This window comes from Xenopus tropicalis, chromosome 6 (assembly GCF_000004195.4).
Source record: "Xenopus tropicalis strain Nigerian chromosome 6, UCB_Xtro_10.0, whole genome shotgun sequence".
In the NCBI taxonomy this organism is placed as follows: Eukaryota; Metazoa; Chordata; class Amphibia; order Anura; family Pipidae; genus Xenopus; species Xenopus tropicalis.
Window position 1 is genome coordinate 8,292,429 of NC_030682.2, and position 19,280 is coordinate 8,311,708.

General features: G+C 44.9%; 1 protein-coding gene across 1 annotated transcript in view; it reads left to right on the plus strand.

The window, feature by feature from the left end:
- Positions 1-18,358, plus strand: part of mindy4 (MINDY lysine 48 deubiquitinase 4) — a 64,376-nt gene extending 46,018 nt beyond the window's left edge. The window contains exons 14-18 of the mRNA NM_001079472.1: positions 2,653-2,716; positions 4,884-5,045; positions 12,157-12,337; positions 15,072-15,144; positions 18,089-18,358. Of these exons, the coding sequence (NP_001072940.1) occupies positions 2,653-2,716; positions 4,884-5,045; positions 12,157-12,337; positions 15,072-15,144; positions 18,089-18,137 (529 nt within the window). The 3' untranslated portion in view covers positions 18,138-18,358. The remainder of the gene's footprint in view (positions 1-2,652; positions 2,717-4,883; positions 5,046-12,156; positions 12,338-15,071; positions 15,145-18,088) is intronic.
- The last annotated feature ends 922 nt before the right edge of the window (positions 18,359-19,280 follow it).

The following is a 19,280-nucleotide window of genomic DNA, read 5'->3' on the forward strand; positions in this document are numbered from 1 at the left end:
ATTTGTGTCTTAGCTATTCTTATAGTCACTGCCCAGATTGTGTTAGGAGTAAGTGCACCTAGGAGAGAACAGTTAATCTGGGGTGTTTCTTGGCAGCCACGTTCCTGCCGAGCCCTCCTGATTGGGACTTCCTTCATTCGGAGATAATTCGTTATGCAGGTGCACTTCTCGTGATGGTTTGTAGATTCCCATAGTGTTTACTGCTAAACATGCACTCGGAATATCCTCCTTTTGTCACAGGCACCTAATCTCTCCAGCAGATCCCTGCCTCCATCACTTGGTATACTGAGTACTAGTAATAACCCATGCCATGGCTGAAAGCTGCACCCAAACTCTTTAATTAGCTTGGATTCTCGCCCTACTGATAAAACAAGAGGAATCAAGGCTCTCCATTTCAGATTTCTGCTTCTATAAACGGTGTTCTGGGGAGATGTTACACCATGTGTCTATTCCCCTTGTCGGTTTTTAATGAGTGGGCGGGGGGGGGGGGAGATCATTGCCGAGTCAGACTTGTATAGAATGTTTACTGCTGATCTCGTGATTCAGTGTTTAGTTCAGCTTTTGAAATCCAATATTCCTCTGGGAATCCCAATATTCCTCTGTAAATGAGACTTATATTGGCTAACAATACAAATACATTGCAGGCTTTTGGAGCTCTAAGGCCCCTTCGTCAGGCAAAATGCAAATGGAAGCTGGAATGGCACAGCATATATACTGTTAAGGGCTGATTCTAGCTGCCGATATGGGTCCCTTAGACTGATTCGGCAGCTAATCGGCTCATGTAGGGGCACTACCGACGGGCCTGCCCAACCAATATCTGGCCTGAAATAGGGCAGATAGCGATCGGGCAGGTTAAAAAATCTAGTCGGATCGGGGACCGCATCGGCTCGTTGATGGGGTCCCCGAACCGACTTTGCCTATACCCTTCGTTATAGGCCCTGGGGCCAAACGATCAAATTAGCCTACACGTTCCCGTAGGTGGGGATATCGGGTGAAAATCCGCTCGCCAAGCGAGTGTACCTTTAGGTAAGAGAGTAGGGTTCATGAGAAATAAATTAGAAAGTTACAAATAGGGTCTTAATTCTAAAAGGAAACTTTAAAACAGAACGAGAAAGAAAGATCTATCAATTCAAGTGTATGGAGTTATTTAACACATTAAGACAGGGCCTTAAAGGAGAAGGAAAGGTAAAAACTAAGTAAGGTTTATCAGAAAGGTGTATGTAAATTAAACCATAAACACTAACCGAAACGCTGAGTCCTCTATCAAAAGAAACCTTTACCAGTGCAGGGCAACAGTGCATTATGTTTTAATTACTTTAAAGCTCTTTTATTTGCTGGTGTTACTGTTCCTTTAAAGGAGAAGAAAAGGTAAAACTAAGTAGGCTTTATCAGATAGGTCTATGTAAATACAGCCTTGAGAGTCCTCTATCAAAAGAAACACAGGACTTTGTCTCCTTTTGTGCACATGGCAGGATAAATACAGTGCCTATGCCATGTATAATACCCCAAAAGCTTTATCCAAATGGTCTATGTAAATACAGCCATAAGCACTTACAGAACACAGAGTCCTCTATCAAAAGAAACACAGGATTTCTTTTCTTTTGTGTAAACATGTCCTTCTGTGTCAGACTTTCTACTCTCAGAAAAATCCTTCAGGGCACGGGCACGAGTCTGCTCAATTTGCTCCTCTCTCCCCCTCCCTTCTCCTCCTCCTCGTCCCATCATCTCTTGCTCCCCCTCCCAAATGTGCGGTGTAATCTGAGCTACCAGCATTTTTTATTGTTAGCCAAAATAGGTATCATTTCAATAACAGTTTTTGTGTTTTCCTTTATTATTGTTGCTACTGGCTAACACGGTTCTACAGGTTTTGTAATATTCCTCTGGGATATTCCACAAACCATGAGCCCCGGTGGGTAGAGACGCTACGGTGATTATTTCCTCTGTGCCGCTGTCCTGTGGATGAAGCCAACCTTCTTCCATTCCGGATTAAAAAAATATCTGTATTACTATTTCATCACTTTATTTTTGTCTGTAATAAGGATAACAGCCCCCCCCCCCCCCCCCCAGTGTAAGAAGGATTGTTCAGTTGGCCCAGTGAGGTGTATGTACTTTGGTTCTTGAAGCAAAATGTTCCAATGCTTCAGTAGGGTACATTAGAGTTTCTTTGCTAGTGATGCAATGCTGGAAAGCAAGAGCTAATGGGGAATTTAGACGATTGAGTGTTTTGTAACCCTCAGGGCGGCCATGTTGGACGCTTGGATTCACCATCTGGTTTGCCGGATGCAGCAACGAACTGATGTTGATAACAAACGCTCGTAATCAGCCCATGTTCTGTTGTACTAGAATCTAGGAAATATAAAGAACAGCTTATTTCCTAATTCAGAACGTGTGTTGTTTTACCAGTATCTCGCCTATTGTACGTTCTGATACGTAAGATGGCCCCCGATTCACCTTTGTCTTTAGATTAACGACTTTCTAATTATCTGCCAGGAAAAACACTCCCCATAAACTATTCCGAGTTTCCTGAATTCCCAAATCGCGTATATTATTTACCTATCCTAACGTGATTTGGCCACGACGTGTTCCTCAGACACATTTTTGTTGCTTATCTGGAAGGAAAATGTTTGAATTGTAATTTGCCGTTTGTTGCAGAGTGCAGAAGGATTTTGACGTTTCCACAAACTGCTTAATTGGCGCCCACTCCTACTGCACACAAGTAAGTAGGCTTTCATTTCGTATTTATCTTGGGAAGAAGAACATACACCTAGGAATTCCAAAATATGTCCCGTCGGGTTACCCAAAAGCTGAATGAGCCAAGGCGTGGCACGCTCCTATGTCTATAAGTGCCCCATTTCCCTTTGTAAGGAGCCCTATGAGCCCATAGAGCAGGGCCCCAAATGCACCCACAAGGGCAAGTGAGAGGTGGGGGTTAATAGGAAGAGGCTTAAGTTCACAGGATGTTGTAAAAGTACCAGTAAGGGGTAGAAACAGAGAACAGACACATGTCAGGTGGCGATTTTCGATGGTCACACGAAAGATCGTTCCAATCCACCACTAACGTTCAGGGCTGAATCGTCAGATAAGGAGGTAGAAACAATAGGATTTCTACCTTCTTCTGCTGATTCAGCCCTGAAGGCAGATTTTGCTCAGGCACCTTCTATGGCGCCCGATCAAAATCTTTTAACCCGCCCGATCGGTGAGTCGTCCGATATCAGCAGCTTCCTGCGATATCGGTTGACTCACCGAATATCGTACAAAACGAGGTTTCGTACGATATTATCGGTCCGTGTATGGCCAGCTATAGAGATCAACAAGGTCAAGCAGGCCTAGGGTCCAGCAGGAAGTCAGATAAATAGACAAAAAATAGGAATAAACAGGAGCAGAACTAGAACAGAACCAGGGAGACTAGATGATGAACAGGAATATTATAAGGAGCTAGATAAGGAATTCAGGTCCTACAAAGGGGACTTGACAACTCTAAATGAGCCCTATATCAGGCACGGAGGCAGTTTCTGAAGCCTCAGATGAGATAAATTCTGAATAGCTTTGGGGAACCAGCATCAACTAGAGCATCCTACAACAGAGAACAGACACATGTCAGGTTCACTTAGAGATCGACAAGGTCAAGCAGGCCTAGGGTCCAGCAGGAAGTCAGATAAATAGACAAACAATAGGAATAAACAGGAGCAGAACTAGAACAGAACCAGGGAGACTAGACGATGAACAGGAATATTATAAGGAGCTAGATAAGGAATTCAGGTCCTACAAGGGGGACTTGACAACTCTAAATGAGCCCTATATCAGGCATGGAGGCAGTTTCTGAAGCCTCAGATAAATGCTGAATAGCTGTGGGGAACCAGCATGGACCAGAGTGTCCTACAACGGATAAGCAAACATTGCTGGGCAATGTAGGAAGCCATTTGTGTGGATATGATATCAGTGGTAGGAAGTATTCCTTTCCTAATACCAGTGGTTTCTGCTAAAAGTATGTGTAGATTTGAATCTAAAGATAAGAAGGAGAGATAAACAAGATTGAGTGACTCAAACGGAAGGAAATTATTGATTATTTGTTCCCTGGAAGGGTTCAACAATAGCAATCACTGTGAATCGCATATTCATTAACTGGTGGTTGCTCTTATATTTATGTCACGGTGGCTTTCTGAAAATCTATATGGTAACCCATGGCAACAAGGAAAGGTTGCTGTAAATACAGCCATTAAGTATCACCACAATATTTCTTCTGGGGCACACATGAAAAGGCTAGACGTTACTTTAGCAACGAACCCCCACCAAGTATACCTTGGAGGGAAATAATCATCTATAAAGGTGCTGGGGAGAACCAATCAGCAGCTAGGCTGAGCTGATAGGGAACTGAAGCCTGTCTGTGCTTGGGAGACTGCAGGGCTGTGATTGGCTCTGCCCCTCCTACTGCGCTTCTGGCAGGGGACGTTAGGACACGCCCACCCTTCATTTGAAACACAGACAGGGACCTGAGAGGATCTATAGGGGGCTCCAATAAAGGGGCCATTGTTACAGATTATGATCATTTTTGCTCTGAATGAGAAAGTGGAATATAAATAGGAGTGGGCCTGAATAGAACTGGAGCCTCACAGAGAAAACGTTTTGGCTTTCGGGGTCAGTGACCCCCCTTTTGAAAGCTTGAAAGAGTCAGAAGAGGAAGGGAAATTATTCAAAGGATAAATGAAGACCAACTGAAAAGTTGCTAAAAACTGGGCCATTCTGTAACATACAAAAAGTCAGCTTAAAGGGCAAGTGTTCCATCTTCTGGAGGGGAGGGAGGTAATGCATATAGCAATGTTCCTAGCATATATTCAATTTAAACACAACTTTATTTGCTAATTCTGTTTGCTCTTTAAAACCAGGAGCTTGTGAACCTCATCCTCAGCGGCAGAGCCGTGTCCAACGTGTTCAATGATGTCGTGGAGCTCGATTCTGGTAACGGGAACATCACCCTTCTCAGAGGAGTCGCTCACCGCACCGACATCGGATTCCTTTCTCTGTTTGAGCACTACAATGTGTGCCAGGTATATTAGATCCACCCTGGCTCCTTTTATTCCCCCCCTTAAAGGGACACTGCCATGATATTTATGGGGCACTTTTTATTTCTAAATGACACTGTTACACAGCAAATAATTCCCTCTGCCATTTAACCTTTTATTCTTCAACCAACAAATGTATTTGTAGCTGTAATATTGGTGTGTAGGCGCCATCTCAGTGCCTTGTGCCTGAGTCTGAGCTTTCAGCCAGCGCTACCCATTAGAACTGCTTTCAGCTAACCTATTGTTTCTCCTACTCCCATGTAACTGGAGGAGTCCCAAGCCGGACTTGGATTTCTTACTATTGAGTGCTATTCTGATACCTACTGGGAGCTGCTATCTTGCTCCCTTCCCATTGTTCTGCTGATCGGCTGCTGGGGGTGAGGGGGATATCACTCCAACTTGCAGCGCAGCAGTAAAGTGTGCCTGAGTCTGAGCTTTCAGCCAGCGCTACCCATTAGAACTGCTTTCAGCTAACCTATTGTTTCTCCTACTCCCATGTAACTGGAGGAGTCCCAAGCCGGACTTGGATTTCTTACTATTGAGTGCTATTCTGATACCTACTGGGAGCTGCTATCTTGCTCCCTTCCCATTGTTCTGCTGATCGCCTGCTGGAGGTGAGGGGGGGGGGGGATATCACTCCATCTTGCAGCACAGCAGTAAATTTTGACTGAATTTTGGGCAAATGTGCTGCTTCTTCAGAGCAGCCCCGTTTTTCCCTACGACAAAAACTGTGCAAGTCATTACACGGATACATCAGATATTCCAAGATCTGTTCCAGCCAACGCTAAGAACCTATTTCCCACATGTTTGTTCTCTGTGAAGCTCTCCAGCTGACCCGTGTTACATGGCCACATTGGGAAAACAGTCTGTTCAGGGAAAGATAAACACTGGGGCATTAGGCTGGGGAAAGTTGCTTTATTAGGCACATTGTTTCAGCATTAAATCTCTATTAGTTTTCCCTCAAAGTTCAGATAAATCAGCTTAGCATTTCGTATCTACTTTTTCACATTTCTCGCAGAAAAAGTGCTTTACAGTTTAAATATATCCCAAGCCTAGTGGAGGGAAAATGGCTCAAAAGTAGGGTCATGTGTTACTTCCATTCTCTTCTGGGGAGGAGCAAATAGTTAATTGCCCATGGAGGGGCCTGGAGTGGGTGGGTATTACTTGCTCCTCCTCCCAAACCCTGGCTAGTGGGGCCTCTTATCACCCAGCTCTCTTGATGAAGGTGATAATTCATCAATAATGGAGTTGCTTGCTATAATATAAAGCTACCAGAACAACAAATTAATAGAACAAACCAGACTCATTACAGTATTAAGTACACCTGCATTAAAGATTAAGAGCTAAGTGTCAAAGAAACAAGAGGAAGGAGGCCCCTGCCCTGTAGAGCTTACAATCAAATTGTCAGGCTGCTGCCTTGTGTTACAGTGTTTCAGGTGTCAGTCTCTCCCAGCGAGTCAGGTCTGTCAGGCTGCTGCCTTGTGTTACAGTGTTTCAGGGGTCAGTCTCCCCCAGCGAGTCAGGTCTGTCAGGCTGCTGCCTTGTGTTACAGTGTTTCAGGGGTCAGTCTCCCCCAGCGAGTCAGGTCTGTCAGGCTGCTGCCTTGTGTTACAGTGTTTCAGGACTCAGTCTCCCCCAGCGAGTCAGGTCTGTCAGGCTGCTGCCTTGTGTTACAGTGTTTCAGGGGTCAGTCTCCCCCCAGCGAGTCTGGTCTGTCAGGCTGCTGCCTTGTGTTACAGTGTTTCAGGGGTCAGTCTCCCCCCAGCGAGTCAGGTCTGTCAGGCTGCTGCCTTGTGTTACATTGTTTCAGGGGTCAGTCTCCCCCAGCGAGTCAGGTCTGTCAGGCTGCTGCCTTGTGTTACATTGTTTCAGGGGTCAGTCTCCCCCAGCGAGTCAGGTCTGTCAGGCTGCTGCCTTGTGTTACACTGTTTCAGGGGTCAGTCTCCCTTAGCGAGTCAGGTCTGTCAGGCTGCTGCCTTGTGTTACAGTGTTTCAGGGGTCAGTCTCCCTTAGCGAGTCAGGTCTGTCAGGCTGCTGCCTTGTGTTACATTGTTTCAGGGGTCAGTCTCCTCCAGCGAGTCAGGTCTGTCAGGCTGCTGCCTTGTGTTACAGTGTTTCAGGGGTCAGTCTCCCCCAGCGAGTCAGGTCTGTCAGGCTGCTGCCTTGTGTTACAGTGTTTCAGGGGTCAGTCTCCCCCAGCGAGTCAGGTCTGTCAGGCTGCTGCCTTGTGTTACACTGTTTCAGGTGTCAGTCTCTCCCAGCGAGTCAGGTCTGTCAGGCTGCTGCCTTGTGTTACAGTGTTTCAGGGGTCAGTCTCCCCCAGCGAGTCAGGTCTGTCAGGCTGCTGCCTTGTGTTACAGTGTTTCAGGGGTCAGTCTCCCCCAGCGAGTCAGGTCTGTCAGGCTGCTGCCTTGTGTTACAGTGTTTCAGGACTCAGTCTCCCCCAGCGAGTCAGGTCTGTCAGGCTGCTGCCTTGTGTTACAGTGTTTCAGGGGTCAGTCTCCCCCCAGCGAGTCTGGTCTGTCAGGCTGCTGCCTTGTGTTACAGTGTTTCAGGGGTCAGTCTCCCCCCAGTGAGTCAGGTCTCTCAGGCTGCTGCCTTGTGTTACACTGTTTCAGGGGTCAGTCTCCCCCAGCGAGTCAGGTCTGTCAGGCTGCTGCCTTGTGTTACACTGTTTCAGGGGTCAGTCTCCCCCAGCGAGTCAGGTCTGTCAGGCTGCTGCCTTGTGTTACACTGTTTCAGGGGTCAGTCCCCCTTAGCGAGTCAGGTCTGTCAGGCTGCTGCATTGTGTTACACTGTTTCAGGGGTCAGTCTCCCCCAGCGAGTCAGGTCTGTCAGGCTGCTGCCTTGGGTTACAGTGTTTTAGGGGTCAGTCTCCCCCAGCGAGTCAGGTCTGTCAGGCTGCTGCCTTGTGTTACACTGTTTCAGGGGTCAGTCTCCCCCAGCGAGTCAGGTCTGTCAGGCTGCTGCCTTGTGTTACAGTGTTTCAGGGGTCAGTCTCCCCCAGCGAGTCAGGTCTGTCAGGCTGCTGCCTTGTGTTACACTGTTTCAGGGGTCAGTCTCCCCCAGCGAGTCAGGTCTGTCAGGCTGCTGCCTTGTGTTACACTGTTTCAGGGGTCAGTCTCCCCCAGCGAGTCAGGTCTGTCAGGCTGCTGCCTTGTCTTACAGTGTTTCAGGGGTCAGTCTCCCCCAGCGAGTCAGGTCTGTCAGGCTGCTGCCTTGTCTTACAATGTTTCAGGGGTCAGTCTCCCCCAGCGAGTCAGGTCTGTCAGGCTGCTGCCTTGTGTTACACTGTTTCAGGGGTCAGTCTCCCCCAGCGAGTCAGGTCTGTCAGGCTGCTGCCTTGTGTTACATTGTTTCAGGGGTCAGTCTCCCCCAGCGAGTCAGGTCTGTCAGGCTGCTGCCTTGTGTTACAGTGTTTCAGGGGTCAGTCTCCCCCAGCGAGTCAGGTCTGTCAGGCTGCTGCCTTGTCTTACAATGTTTCAGGGGTCAGTCTCCCCCAGCGAGTCAGGTCTGTCAGGCTGCTGCCTTGTGTTACACTGTTTCATATGCCAGGGCAGGGAATATAAACAGACAGGCAAACACTGCTTTTAAAAGCCATTATATATAACTTAAAAATGTATCTTGAAAAGTTGCTTGGAATTATGTTTTCTTTTAGGCAAAAAATATATTTTTTGGCTTGACTTGTCCTTTAAACTCTATTTTACTTATTCAGTAGCACTGCACTATAGGATGCACTCGATACTTGTAATGGGAGTTCCACATAAACCGAAGATAAACTGGGAAGCGTAATTTTCAGAACAACATGTTGACAGGAAGATTTTGCAGCGCATTATAGCGGACAATTCTTCATTGGATAATCACCAAACGGCTCCTTTCCTTCTCTGTGAAGAGGCCAGCTCTTCGGATCCAGAGATACTTGCGGTTTTGAACCGCTGGACAATTGTTTTATACAAGTGATTGCCGTTATCCAGATCTCCCATCAAATGGAATTTTCTTCCGGAGATGTTTGTTCTATTACTCGGCAGGAAGGTTCTAGTTCTTTCAGACTCTCCCTCGGGATCAGTGTTGCACTAACAAGGTGCAGTTGTGCTAGATAATACTTTCACTCTATCTTTGTATTGATTGGGGTTGGGACATTTTATATCAGAGATGTATTAATTAGCTTTGGGCACAGACTTTGGCTATATTACCCAGTGAAACTCTTTCTATTGAAATTGTCTCCCTACTGTCCTCTAAAGGTGCCCATACATGGGCAGATTTCAGCTGCTGATTCAGCTCCTTCAGACCGATTTGCCAGCTTATCTGCCCGTGTATGGGCACCCCCGCTGGGCCTACCTGACCAAAGCTGGCCATACACGCTGAGATCCACATGCTTGGTGAGGTCGCCAAGTGAACAGTTCTTCTCCCGATATCCCCACCTATGGGTGGGCGATATTGACTAATTCGGCTGTTTGGCCCTGGGGCCAAACGATCGAATTAGAACGACAAGTATAGGCGCAGTCAGTTCGGGGATTGCATCAATGAGTCGATGCGGTCCCCGATCCGACTAAATTTTTAAACCTTCCCAATCGATATATGGCCGATTTCAGGCCCGTCTTCAGTGCCTATACACGGCCGATAAGCTGCCAATGTGGAGATGTATGTTCTATAACTCGTCTAGAAGGTTCTAGGTTCAGACTCTCCCTCGGGATCAGTGTTGCACTAACAAGGTGCAATTGTGCTGGATAATACTCTGCCAGCTTTCACTCTATCTTTGTATTGATTGGGGTTGGGGCATTTTGTATCAGAGATGTATTAATTAGCTTTGGGCATAGACTTTGGCTATATTACCCAGTTAAGCCCATACATGGGCCGATAAGCTGCCGAGTCGCTCTAAGGGACCGATATTGGCAACTACAAATTGCCCTGTCTATGGCCAATTCAAGATCTGGCCTGAAATTGGGCAGGTCTTAATTGGACAGGTTTGATTTTCCCATCAGATCAGGGACCGCCTCGGCTCGTTGATGCAGTCCTCAGTCCAATTGCATTTCTAGTCAGGCCCTCTCCTATTCATATTCTAATGTCTCGCTCACATCACTGCTTGGTTGCCAGGGTATTTTGGACCCTAGCAACCAGATAGCTGCTGAAATTCCATACTGGAGAGCAAAATCATTTTAAAAAATGCCCATAATAAAAAATGAAGGCCAATTGCAAAATGTTTGGGAACATCACTCTCTACATCAGGGATCCCCAACCTTTTTTTACTTGTGAGCCACATTCAAATGTAAAAAGATTTGGGGAGCAACACAAGCATAAGACATGTTCCTGCGGGTGCCGAATAAGGGCTGTTATTGGCTATTTGGTAGCCTCTATATGGACTAGAAGCCTACAGAAGGTTCTGTTTGGCAGTATGTCTGGTTTTTATCCAACCAAAACTTGCCCCCAAGTCAGGAATTTAGAAATAACTCCCTGGTTTCGGGGCACTGAGAGCAACATCCAAGGGGTTGGGTAGCAACATGTTGCACAGGAGCCACTGGTTGGGGATCACTGCCCTACATCATACTAAAAACTAATTCAAATGTGAACAACCCCTTTATTGTAGTCACTTGGAAGCCTTAGATGCCCGCAACAGACCGGCTGTATCTGTAGCTCAACATGGGTCGCCCTGTGGCCCTCAAGCAACATAGAAAGCTCAGCAGGTGGAACATCACCATCTAGAGACCCGCAGGTTCCACTGTGCCGCTGCCAAACACAGGCCTAACAGCCAGCAATAAAAAGCAGGAATCCCTGCCAAAGAACAGAGGCCTTTCCAACCCCGTCCCGCCACCCCCCCATTCCCCGGTAACTTGGGGCAGGTTATGTAATAGGAATGTCCTGCCGTCCATTCATTCGGGCTCAACTGGCGGTGACCCCCCTCGGAGCCCTGAGGTCGAACGGCAGATCCTGAAATCTCTCGCAAAGGAAATTCCCCCCCTCACACAGAGTTTAAGAGAATGCAGGAATGTCCGTCCTGAACAAAAGTAATATGCTTTAAACATCTGCGCTCGCTGTCAGTGAGATTAGCTAAGTGGGGGGGGGATTTAGTGGGGCTCATATTCATACGGCTCTGTTTGTGATAAGTTTAATAGCCCGGCAAGGGTGAAACATGCCCTCTGCTTTGATCAGGTCTTAACTCAATGCCAAGTGACACATTTAGCCATTTATCCACATCGAACATCTGGAACGGCAGAACGTACGGCACACCTGGGGGCCAATTCCTGGGGCCACAATATGCCTTGTTGTCTTTGCAGATTTAATCAGAACTCAAGCCTGAAATCTCTCTCTGCGCTTTGATGCATAGCAGCAATATTAGGCCATGCTTGTTCCCAGGCTTATTATAACATAATTACATGCCAACAACCATAATTACCTGCGTGTTGCACTCAGCCCCCCTTTAATAAGGTCAGCAGCTCCCAGTAGGTATCGAGAATCGCACTCAATAGTAAGAAATCCAAGTCCGACTTGGGACTCCTCCAGTTACATGGGAGTAGGAGAAACAATAGGTTAGCTGAAAGCAGTTCTAATGTGTAGCACTGGTTCCTTCTGAAAGCTCAGACTCAGGCACACTTTACTGCTGCGCTGCAAGTTGGAGTGATATCCCCCCCCCCCTCACCCCCAGCAGCCGATCAGCAGAACAATGGGAAGGGAGCAAGATAGCAGCTCCCAGTAGGTATCAGAATAGCACTCAATAGTAAGAAATCCAAGTCCGACTTGGGACTCCTCCAGTTACATGGGAGTAGGAGAAACGATAGGTTAGCTGAAAGCAGTTCTAATGTGTAGCACTGGCTCCTTCTGAAAGCTCAGACTCAGGCACACTTTACTGCTGCGCTGCAAGTTGGAGTGATATCCCTCCCCTCACCCCCAGCAGCCGATCAGCAGAACAATGGGAAGGGAGCAAGATAGCAGCTCCCAGTAGGTATCAGAATAGCACTCAATAGTAAGAAATCCAAGTCCGGCTTGGGACTCCTCCGGTTACATGGGAGTAGGAGAAACACTATACGGATCTGGGCTGCACCGACAGGCACTTTAATGGTATTATTACATACTGACACTTACACGTATGTATGCTTTACAGGTCGGCTCCTATTTGAAAACACCAAGGTTCCCGATCTGGGTGATATGCAGTGAGAGCCACTTCAGTGTCCTGTTCTGTGTGCGCCGTGAGCTAATGAGCGACTGGAAAATGGAGCGACGGTTTGATCTGTATTACTATGACGGGCTGGCCAACCAGCAGGACGAGATACGCCTGACCGTCGGTAACTAATAGCAGTATATGTAGCAGTCAATGTGGGAAAAAGCCAGCCTGCCACGTCTATGGGACATCAGCTTTACTGAGGAATGCATGGCAGCACTTGGACTGGAATCTCATTTTCTGCAGGAATTCCATTGTCTACTTATTCTGTGCTCCATGAATTATGTATGCCATGTCCTTGTACTGTGTGCCCCATGGAACCGCTAGGCTGCCACACTGAAGCACTGCCTACTGCCATTCTCTAGCTGCACAGTATTTATAGGGGGCAGCTGCTCTTAAATGGCTTCTATACCTTGGTATTCCTCTAATGGGGATCTCTCTATCATGGCTACTATACCTTGGTATTCTTCTAATGGGGATCTTTATATCATGGCTACTATACCCTTGTATTCCTCTAATGGGGATCTCTATATCATGGCCACTATGCCTGTGTATTCCTCTAATGGGGATCTCTATATCATGGCTACTATACCCGTGTATTGCTCTAATGGGGATCTCTGTATCATGGCTACTATACCCTTGCATTGCTCTAATGGGGATCTCTATATCATGGCTACTATACCTGTGTATTGCTCTAATGGGGATCTCTATATCATGGCTAGTATACCCATGTATTGCTCTAATGGGGATCTCTATATCATGGCTAGTATACCTGTGTATTCCTCTAATGGGGATCTCTATATCATGGCTACTATACCCGTGTATTCCTCTAATGGGGATCTCTATATCATGGCTACTATACCTGTGTATTCCTCTAATGGGGATCTCTATATCATGGCTACTATACCCGTGTATTCCTCTAATGGGGATCTCTATATCATGGCTACTATACCCGTGTATTCCTCTAATGGGGATCTCTATATCATGGCTACTATACCTGTGTATTCCTCTAATGGGGATCTCTATATCATGGCTACTATACCTGTGTATTCCTCTAATGGGATCTTATCATGGCTACTATACCCGTGTATTCCTCTAATGGGGATCTCTATATCATGGCTACTATACCCGTGTATTCCTCTAATGGGGATCTCTATATCATGGCTACTATACCCGTGTATTCCTCTAATGGGGATCTCTATATCATGGCTACTATACCCGTGTATTCCTCTAATGGGGATCTCTATATCATGGCTACTATACCCGTGTATTGCTCTAATGGGGATCTCTATATCATGGCTACTATACCTGTGTATTCCTCTAATGGGGATCTCTATATCATGGCTACTATACCCGTGTATTCCTCTAATGGGGATCTCTATATCATGGCTACTATACCCGTTGTATTGCTCTAATGGGGATCTCTATATCATGGCTACTATACCGTGTATTCTCTAATGGGGATCTCTTCATGTAATTTTTCTCTAATGGGGATCTCTATATCATGGCTACTATACCCGTGTATTCCTCTAATGGGGATCTCTATATCATGGCTACTATACCCGTGTATTGCTCTAATGGGGATCTCTATATCATGGCTACTATACCCGTGTATTCCTCTAATGGGGATCTCTATATCATGGCTACTATACCCGTGTTTTCCTCTAATGGGGATCTCTATATCATGGCTACTATACCTGTGTATTGCTCTAATGGGGATCTCTATATCATGGCTACTATACCCGTGTATTCAGCTAATGGGGATCTCTATATCATGGCTACTATACCCGTGTATTCAGCTAATGGGGATCTCTATATCATGGCTACTATACCCGTGTATTCAGCTAATGGGGATCTCTATATCATGGCTACTATACCCGTGTATTCAGCTAATGGGGATCTCTATATCATGGCTACTATACCTGTGTATTCCTCTAATGGGGATCTCTATATCATGGCTACTATACCCCTGTATTCCTCTAATGGGGATCTCTATATCATGGCTACTATACCTGTGTATTCCTCTAATGGGGATCTCTATATCATGGCTACTATACCCGTGTATTCCTCTAATGGGGATCTCTATATCATGGCTACTATACCCGTGTATTCCTCTAATGGGGATCTCTATATCATGGCTACTATACCCGTGTATTCCTCTAATGGGGATCTCTATATCATGGCTACTATACCCGTGTATTCAGCTAATGGGGATCTCTATATCATGGCTACTATACCTGTGTATTCCTCTAATGGGGATCTCTATATCATGGCTACTATACCCGTGTATTCCTCTAATGGTGATCTCTATATCATGGCTAGTATACCCATGTATTGCTCTAATGGGGATCTCTATATCATGGCTACTATACCTGTGTATTCCTCTAATGGGGATCTCTATATCATGGCTACTATACCTGTGTATTCCTCTAATGGGGATCTCTATATCATGGCTACTATACCTGTGTATTCCTCTAATGGGGATCTCTATATCATGGCTATCGTGCCATAGTCTTTCAGGCACTGTCTCCACTAGAACGCTCTTTTTCCAGTCTTCAATGGCCGAATCCTTTCATTTATCTCCTAGCCAGTCACAGAGATGTCTCTCCTTATAAAGGTATTTGATAAAATAATAAGAAAGCTCTGCCAAAGTGAATATCGTGCGTAGAGACGTGTCCGGCACCGCGATACAGCAGCCATCGCTAATCCCGTCTGTATTCTAGAATATGTAAACAAAATGACAGTCTTTAAGGGATTTACTCCAGTTCTTTTAGGAAAATCTCGCCGCTTCTATATTAAAGGGCTTTTTATGGAACCGTAATGCCTTTACTAAGCTCCTGTTCCTCTGTTATTGTCAGACACGGCCGCAACGTATATAGAAGAGCAAGAGAATGATCTGACACCGCCTCTGGAGCACTGTATAAGAACCAAGTAAGTTATTCCATGAAATCATATCCATTGTGTGTGTCCCCCCCAGCGGCTTCTGTGTATGTTGTGTGGATGTAGTTCAGCAATATTGGGAGCACTGCCTCTGCAGTATACATGTAAGCAGTATACATGTTTCTTCCCTAAGCGGTGTATAAAATGCATGCAGAACAATCCTATTGGGTTTATTTAATGGTTAAATGATTCCCTTTTCTCTGTAATAATAAAACAGTACCTATACTTGATCCCAACTAAGATATAATTACCCCTTATTGGGGGCAGAACAGCCCTATTGGGTTTATTTAATGGTTAAATGATTCCCTTTTCTCTGTAATAATAAAACAGTACCTGGACTTGATCCCAACTAAGATATAATTACCCCTTATTGGGGCAGAACAGCCCTATTGGGTTTATTTAATGGTTAAATGATTCCCTTTTCTCTGTAATAATAAAACAGTACCTGTACTTGATCCCAACTAAGATATAATTACCCCTTATTGGGGGCAGAACAGCCCTATTGGGTTTATTTAATGGTTAAATGATTCCCTTTTCTCTGTAATAATAAAACAGTACCTGGACTTGATCCCAACTAAGATATAATTACCCCTTATTGGGGCAGAACAGCCCTATTGGGTTTATTTAATGGTTAAACGATTCCCCTTTCTCTGTAATAATAAAACAGTACCTGTACTTGATCCCAACTAAGATATAATTACCCCTTATTGGGGGCAGAACAATCCTATTGGGTTTATTTAATGGTTAAATGATTCCCTTTTCTCTGTAATAATAAAACAGTACCTGTACTTGATCCCAACTAAGATATAATTACCCCTTATTGGGGCAGAACAGCCCTATTGGGTTTATTTAATGGTTAAATGATTCCCTTTTCTCTGTAATAATAAAACAGTACCTGTACTTGATCCCAACTAAGATATAATTACCCCTTATTGGGGGCAGAACAGCCCTATTGGGTTTATTTAATGGTTAAATGATTCCCTTTTCTCTGTAATAATAAAACAGTACCTGTACTTGATCCCAACTAAGATATAATTACCCCTTATTGGGGCAGAACAGCCCTATTGGGTTTATTTAATGGTTAAATGATTCCCTTTTCTCTGTAATAATAAAACAGTACCTGTACTTGATCCCAACTAAGATATAATTACCCCTTATTGGGGGCAGAACAGCCCTATTGGGTTTATTTAATGGTTAAATGATTCCCTTTTCTCTGTAATAATAAAACAGTACCTGTACTTGATCCCAACTAAGATATAATTACCCCTTATTGGGGCAGAACAGTCCTATTGGGTTTATTTCATGGTTAAATGATCCCCTTTTCTCTGTAATAATAAAACAGTACCTGTACTTGATCCCAACTAAGATATAATTACCCCTTATTGGGGGCAGAACAGCCCTATTGGGTTTATTTAATGGTTAAATGATTCCCTTTTCTCTGTAATAATAAAACAGTACCTGTACTTGATCCCAACTAAGATATAATTACCCCTTATTGGGGGCAGAACTATTCTATTGAGTTTATTTAATGTTTAAATGATATTTTAGTAGGCTTAATGTATGGTTGATCCAAACTATGGAAAGTCTCCTTATCTGGAAAACCCCAAGTCCTGAGCATTCTGGATAAGATGTCCCATACCTGTATATCATTATATATATATATCATCTTTAGAATTCAATCTTTATTTTGCTTTTCCAGCGGTGCCCGTTCCACACACATCCTAATCATTCACCGCTTGAGAGTCTCTGAGGTTTCTAATGGTTCCATAACACCTGCTGTTTGTAGCTTTGAGTCTATTTTCATAACAGGAAAAGTCAGAGTGGAGAAGGGCCAGTTGGGTGGGGTAGATGGACAGACACTGGGGCAAGGGACATTTCTGGATTCTCTCTGTTCTACATCCATTCACTACTTGGCAATGAGTGAACATGTATCCGTTCCTAATCTCCATATGTAAGTCGGTCAACCCAGTGAGCCATTAAAAGGATCCAGATGTTGTAGAACGGGAACAGAAATGGGGTCATTTGCTAATACATGTGCAGAGTGCAATTTCAGACACAAATCATTGTGTTTTTTACCCAGAATGCTGTTTTTCTTTGTAATAATCGCAGCATAATTGTGGGCACACTCCCAAGGACGCAATTTGAGCTGCGTCACCTCCAGAGTGCGGGTTCCAAACAGTGTTTGATTGTGATTCACTGGGTGCGTAAAGGTCCAGATCCGTTTGTTTAGAAAAAGTCTCCAAATGAGTGGATCTGGCCCTGATTTGGCCACTCACATTCTGGGCTGATACCATTGTTAGGCCTAGGGAGACCCATTGGACAATGACCGCATTTACTATATAAAGCACGATCGGGGCATCATCATTTATCCATTAAAGGAGAAGGAAAGGTAAAAACTCAGTAAGCTTTATCAGAAAGGTCTGTGTAAATACAGCCATAAGCACTCACAGTAATGCTCCACTGAGTCCTCTATCAAAAGAAACACAGGATTTCTTGTCTCTATTTTTGTAAACAGGATGTTCCAGTGTCTGACTTACTCTCTCAGAAACAGCCTTAATTCCCGGGGCTGGAGTCTGCGGAGTTCTCTTCTCTCCCCTGCTCCCCCTCCCACCAGAATGCTAAGAACTCCCTCCCCCACTCCTTTAGGAATGTGTAATCTGAGCTATAACGGCCAGACTGCAGGCAGGAAGCTACCTAAAATGGCAGCTGCTATCTTAAACAAAGGGAGAAATTTTCTAGGGCTGTTAGTCAGGTATGGTAATGGTTTCTGCAGAATAAATATAGGGTTCTAGGTGGCACTAATGTGGCTAATCTATTGGCAGTAAAATGCCAAAATGACTTTCCTTTAAGATCCCGGTTATGTATATCTTATATGAACCTAAGGAATGTCGCTTGAGCAGAGTGAATGATGGGATTGGATATCTCTGTTTTGCAGATGGAAAGGAGCAGTGATAGACTGGAACGGCACAGAACCCATCCTGTAGGCGCCCTGATGAGCAGCGATAAAGGGAAACCTCTGGCTGGAGCAGTCGTGGTGCCAGGAATCATGTGAGGGCATTCAGTGATTTCATTGGGCAGAACGGAGACCTCTGTCCCTCACATGACGTCACCGTGGGGCCTTTATTATTTTCTTCCGCAGAACTCATGTTTCCTAATTCCCCTCATTCTCCCATATGTTATTAAATTGCCTTTTTTCATCTTTTTAGCATGCTTCCAGAATGTTCTACTCTATTTACTGCTCATTTATTGGAGCAGAAGAATATTTATCCCTTGTGGTCTTCTGCTTCCAGTTCATGGCCACCACAAGTGGCAAAGAGAGAGCACTTTAAAGGTATCGATGTATATATTGTGAGCTGCTGAGCTCAGGAGCTGACACTTTTTCAAGAATTTGGATTTAGCTGTATGTTTTGGGCTTGGATTTGGTTCAACGGCACATTTGGGGGTTGATTTACCTTGAAATCAACTTTTAGTATAATGTAGACAATGATATTCTGAGACAATTTGCAATTGGTCTTCATTTTTTATTTTTTGTAGTTTTTCAGTTATTTAGCTTTTAGTTAAGCAGCTTTCCAGTTTGGAATTTCAGCAGCTATCTGGTTGCTAGGGTCTTGTTTACATAAGCAACTAGGCAGCGGTGTGAGTATGACTAAGTAAAAAGATAAAAAATTAAAAGTAACAATAAAATTGTAGCCCCAAAGTCTGAAAATGCAAGAGAAGCCAAATTCACCAAAACCAGTGTATTGTGAAGGGATACTGACATGGGGAAACATGTTTATTTCAAAACCCATCAGTTAATAGAGCTTCTCCTGCATTGTAATCTGTTTTTCCCATGGGGCTAGCCATATTCTTCATTTCCCAGGGTGCCACAGCCATGTGACCTGTGCTCTGATAAACTTCACTCACACTTTACTGCTGCGCTGCAAGTTGGAGTGGTACCCCACCCCCCTCACCCCCAGCAGCCAATCAGCAGAACAATGGGAAGGGAGCAAGATAGCAGCTCCCAGTAGGTATCAGAATAGCACTCAATAGTAAGAAATCCAAGTCCGGCTTGGGACTCCTCCAGTTACATGGGAGTAGGAGAAACAATAGGTTAGCTGAAAGCAGTTCTAATGGGTAGCGCTGGCTGA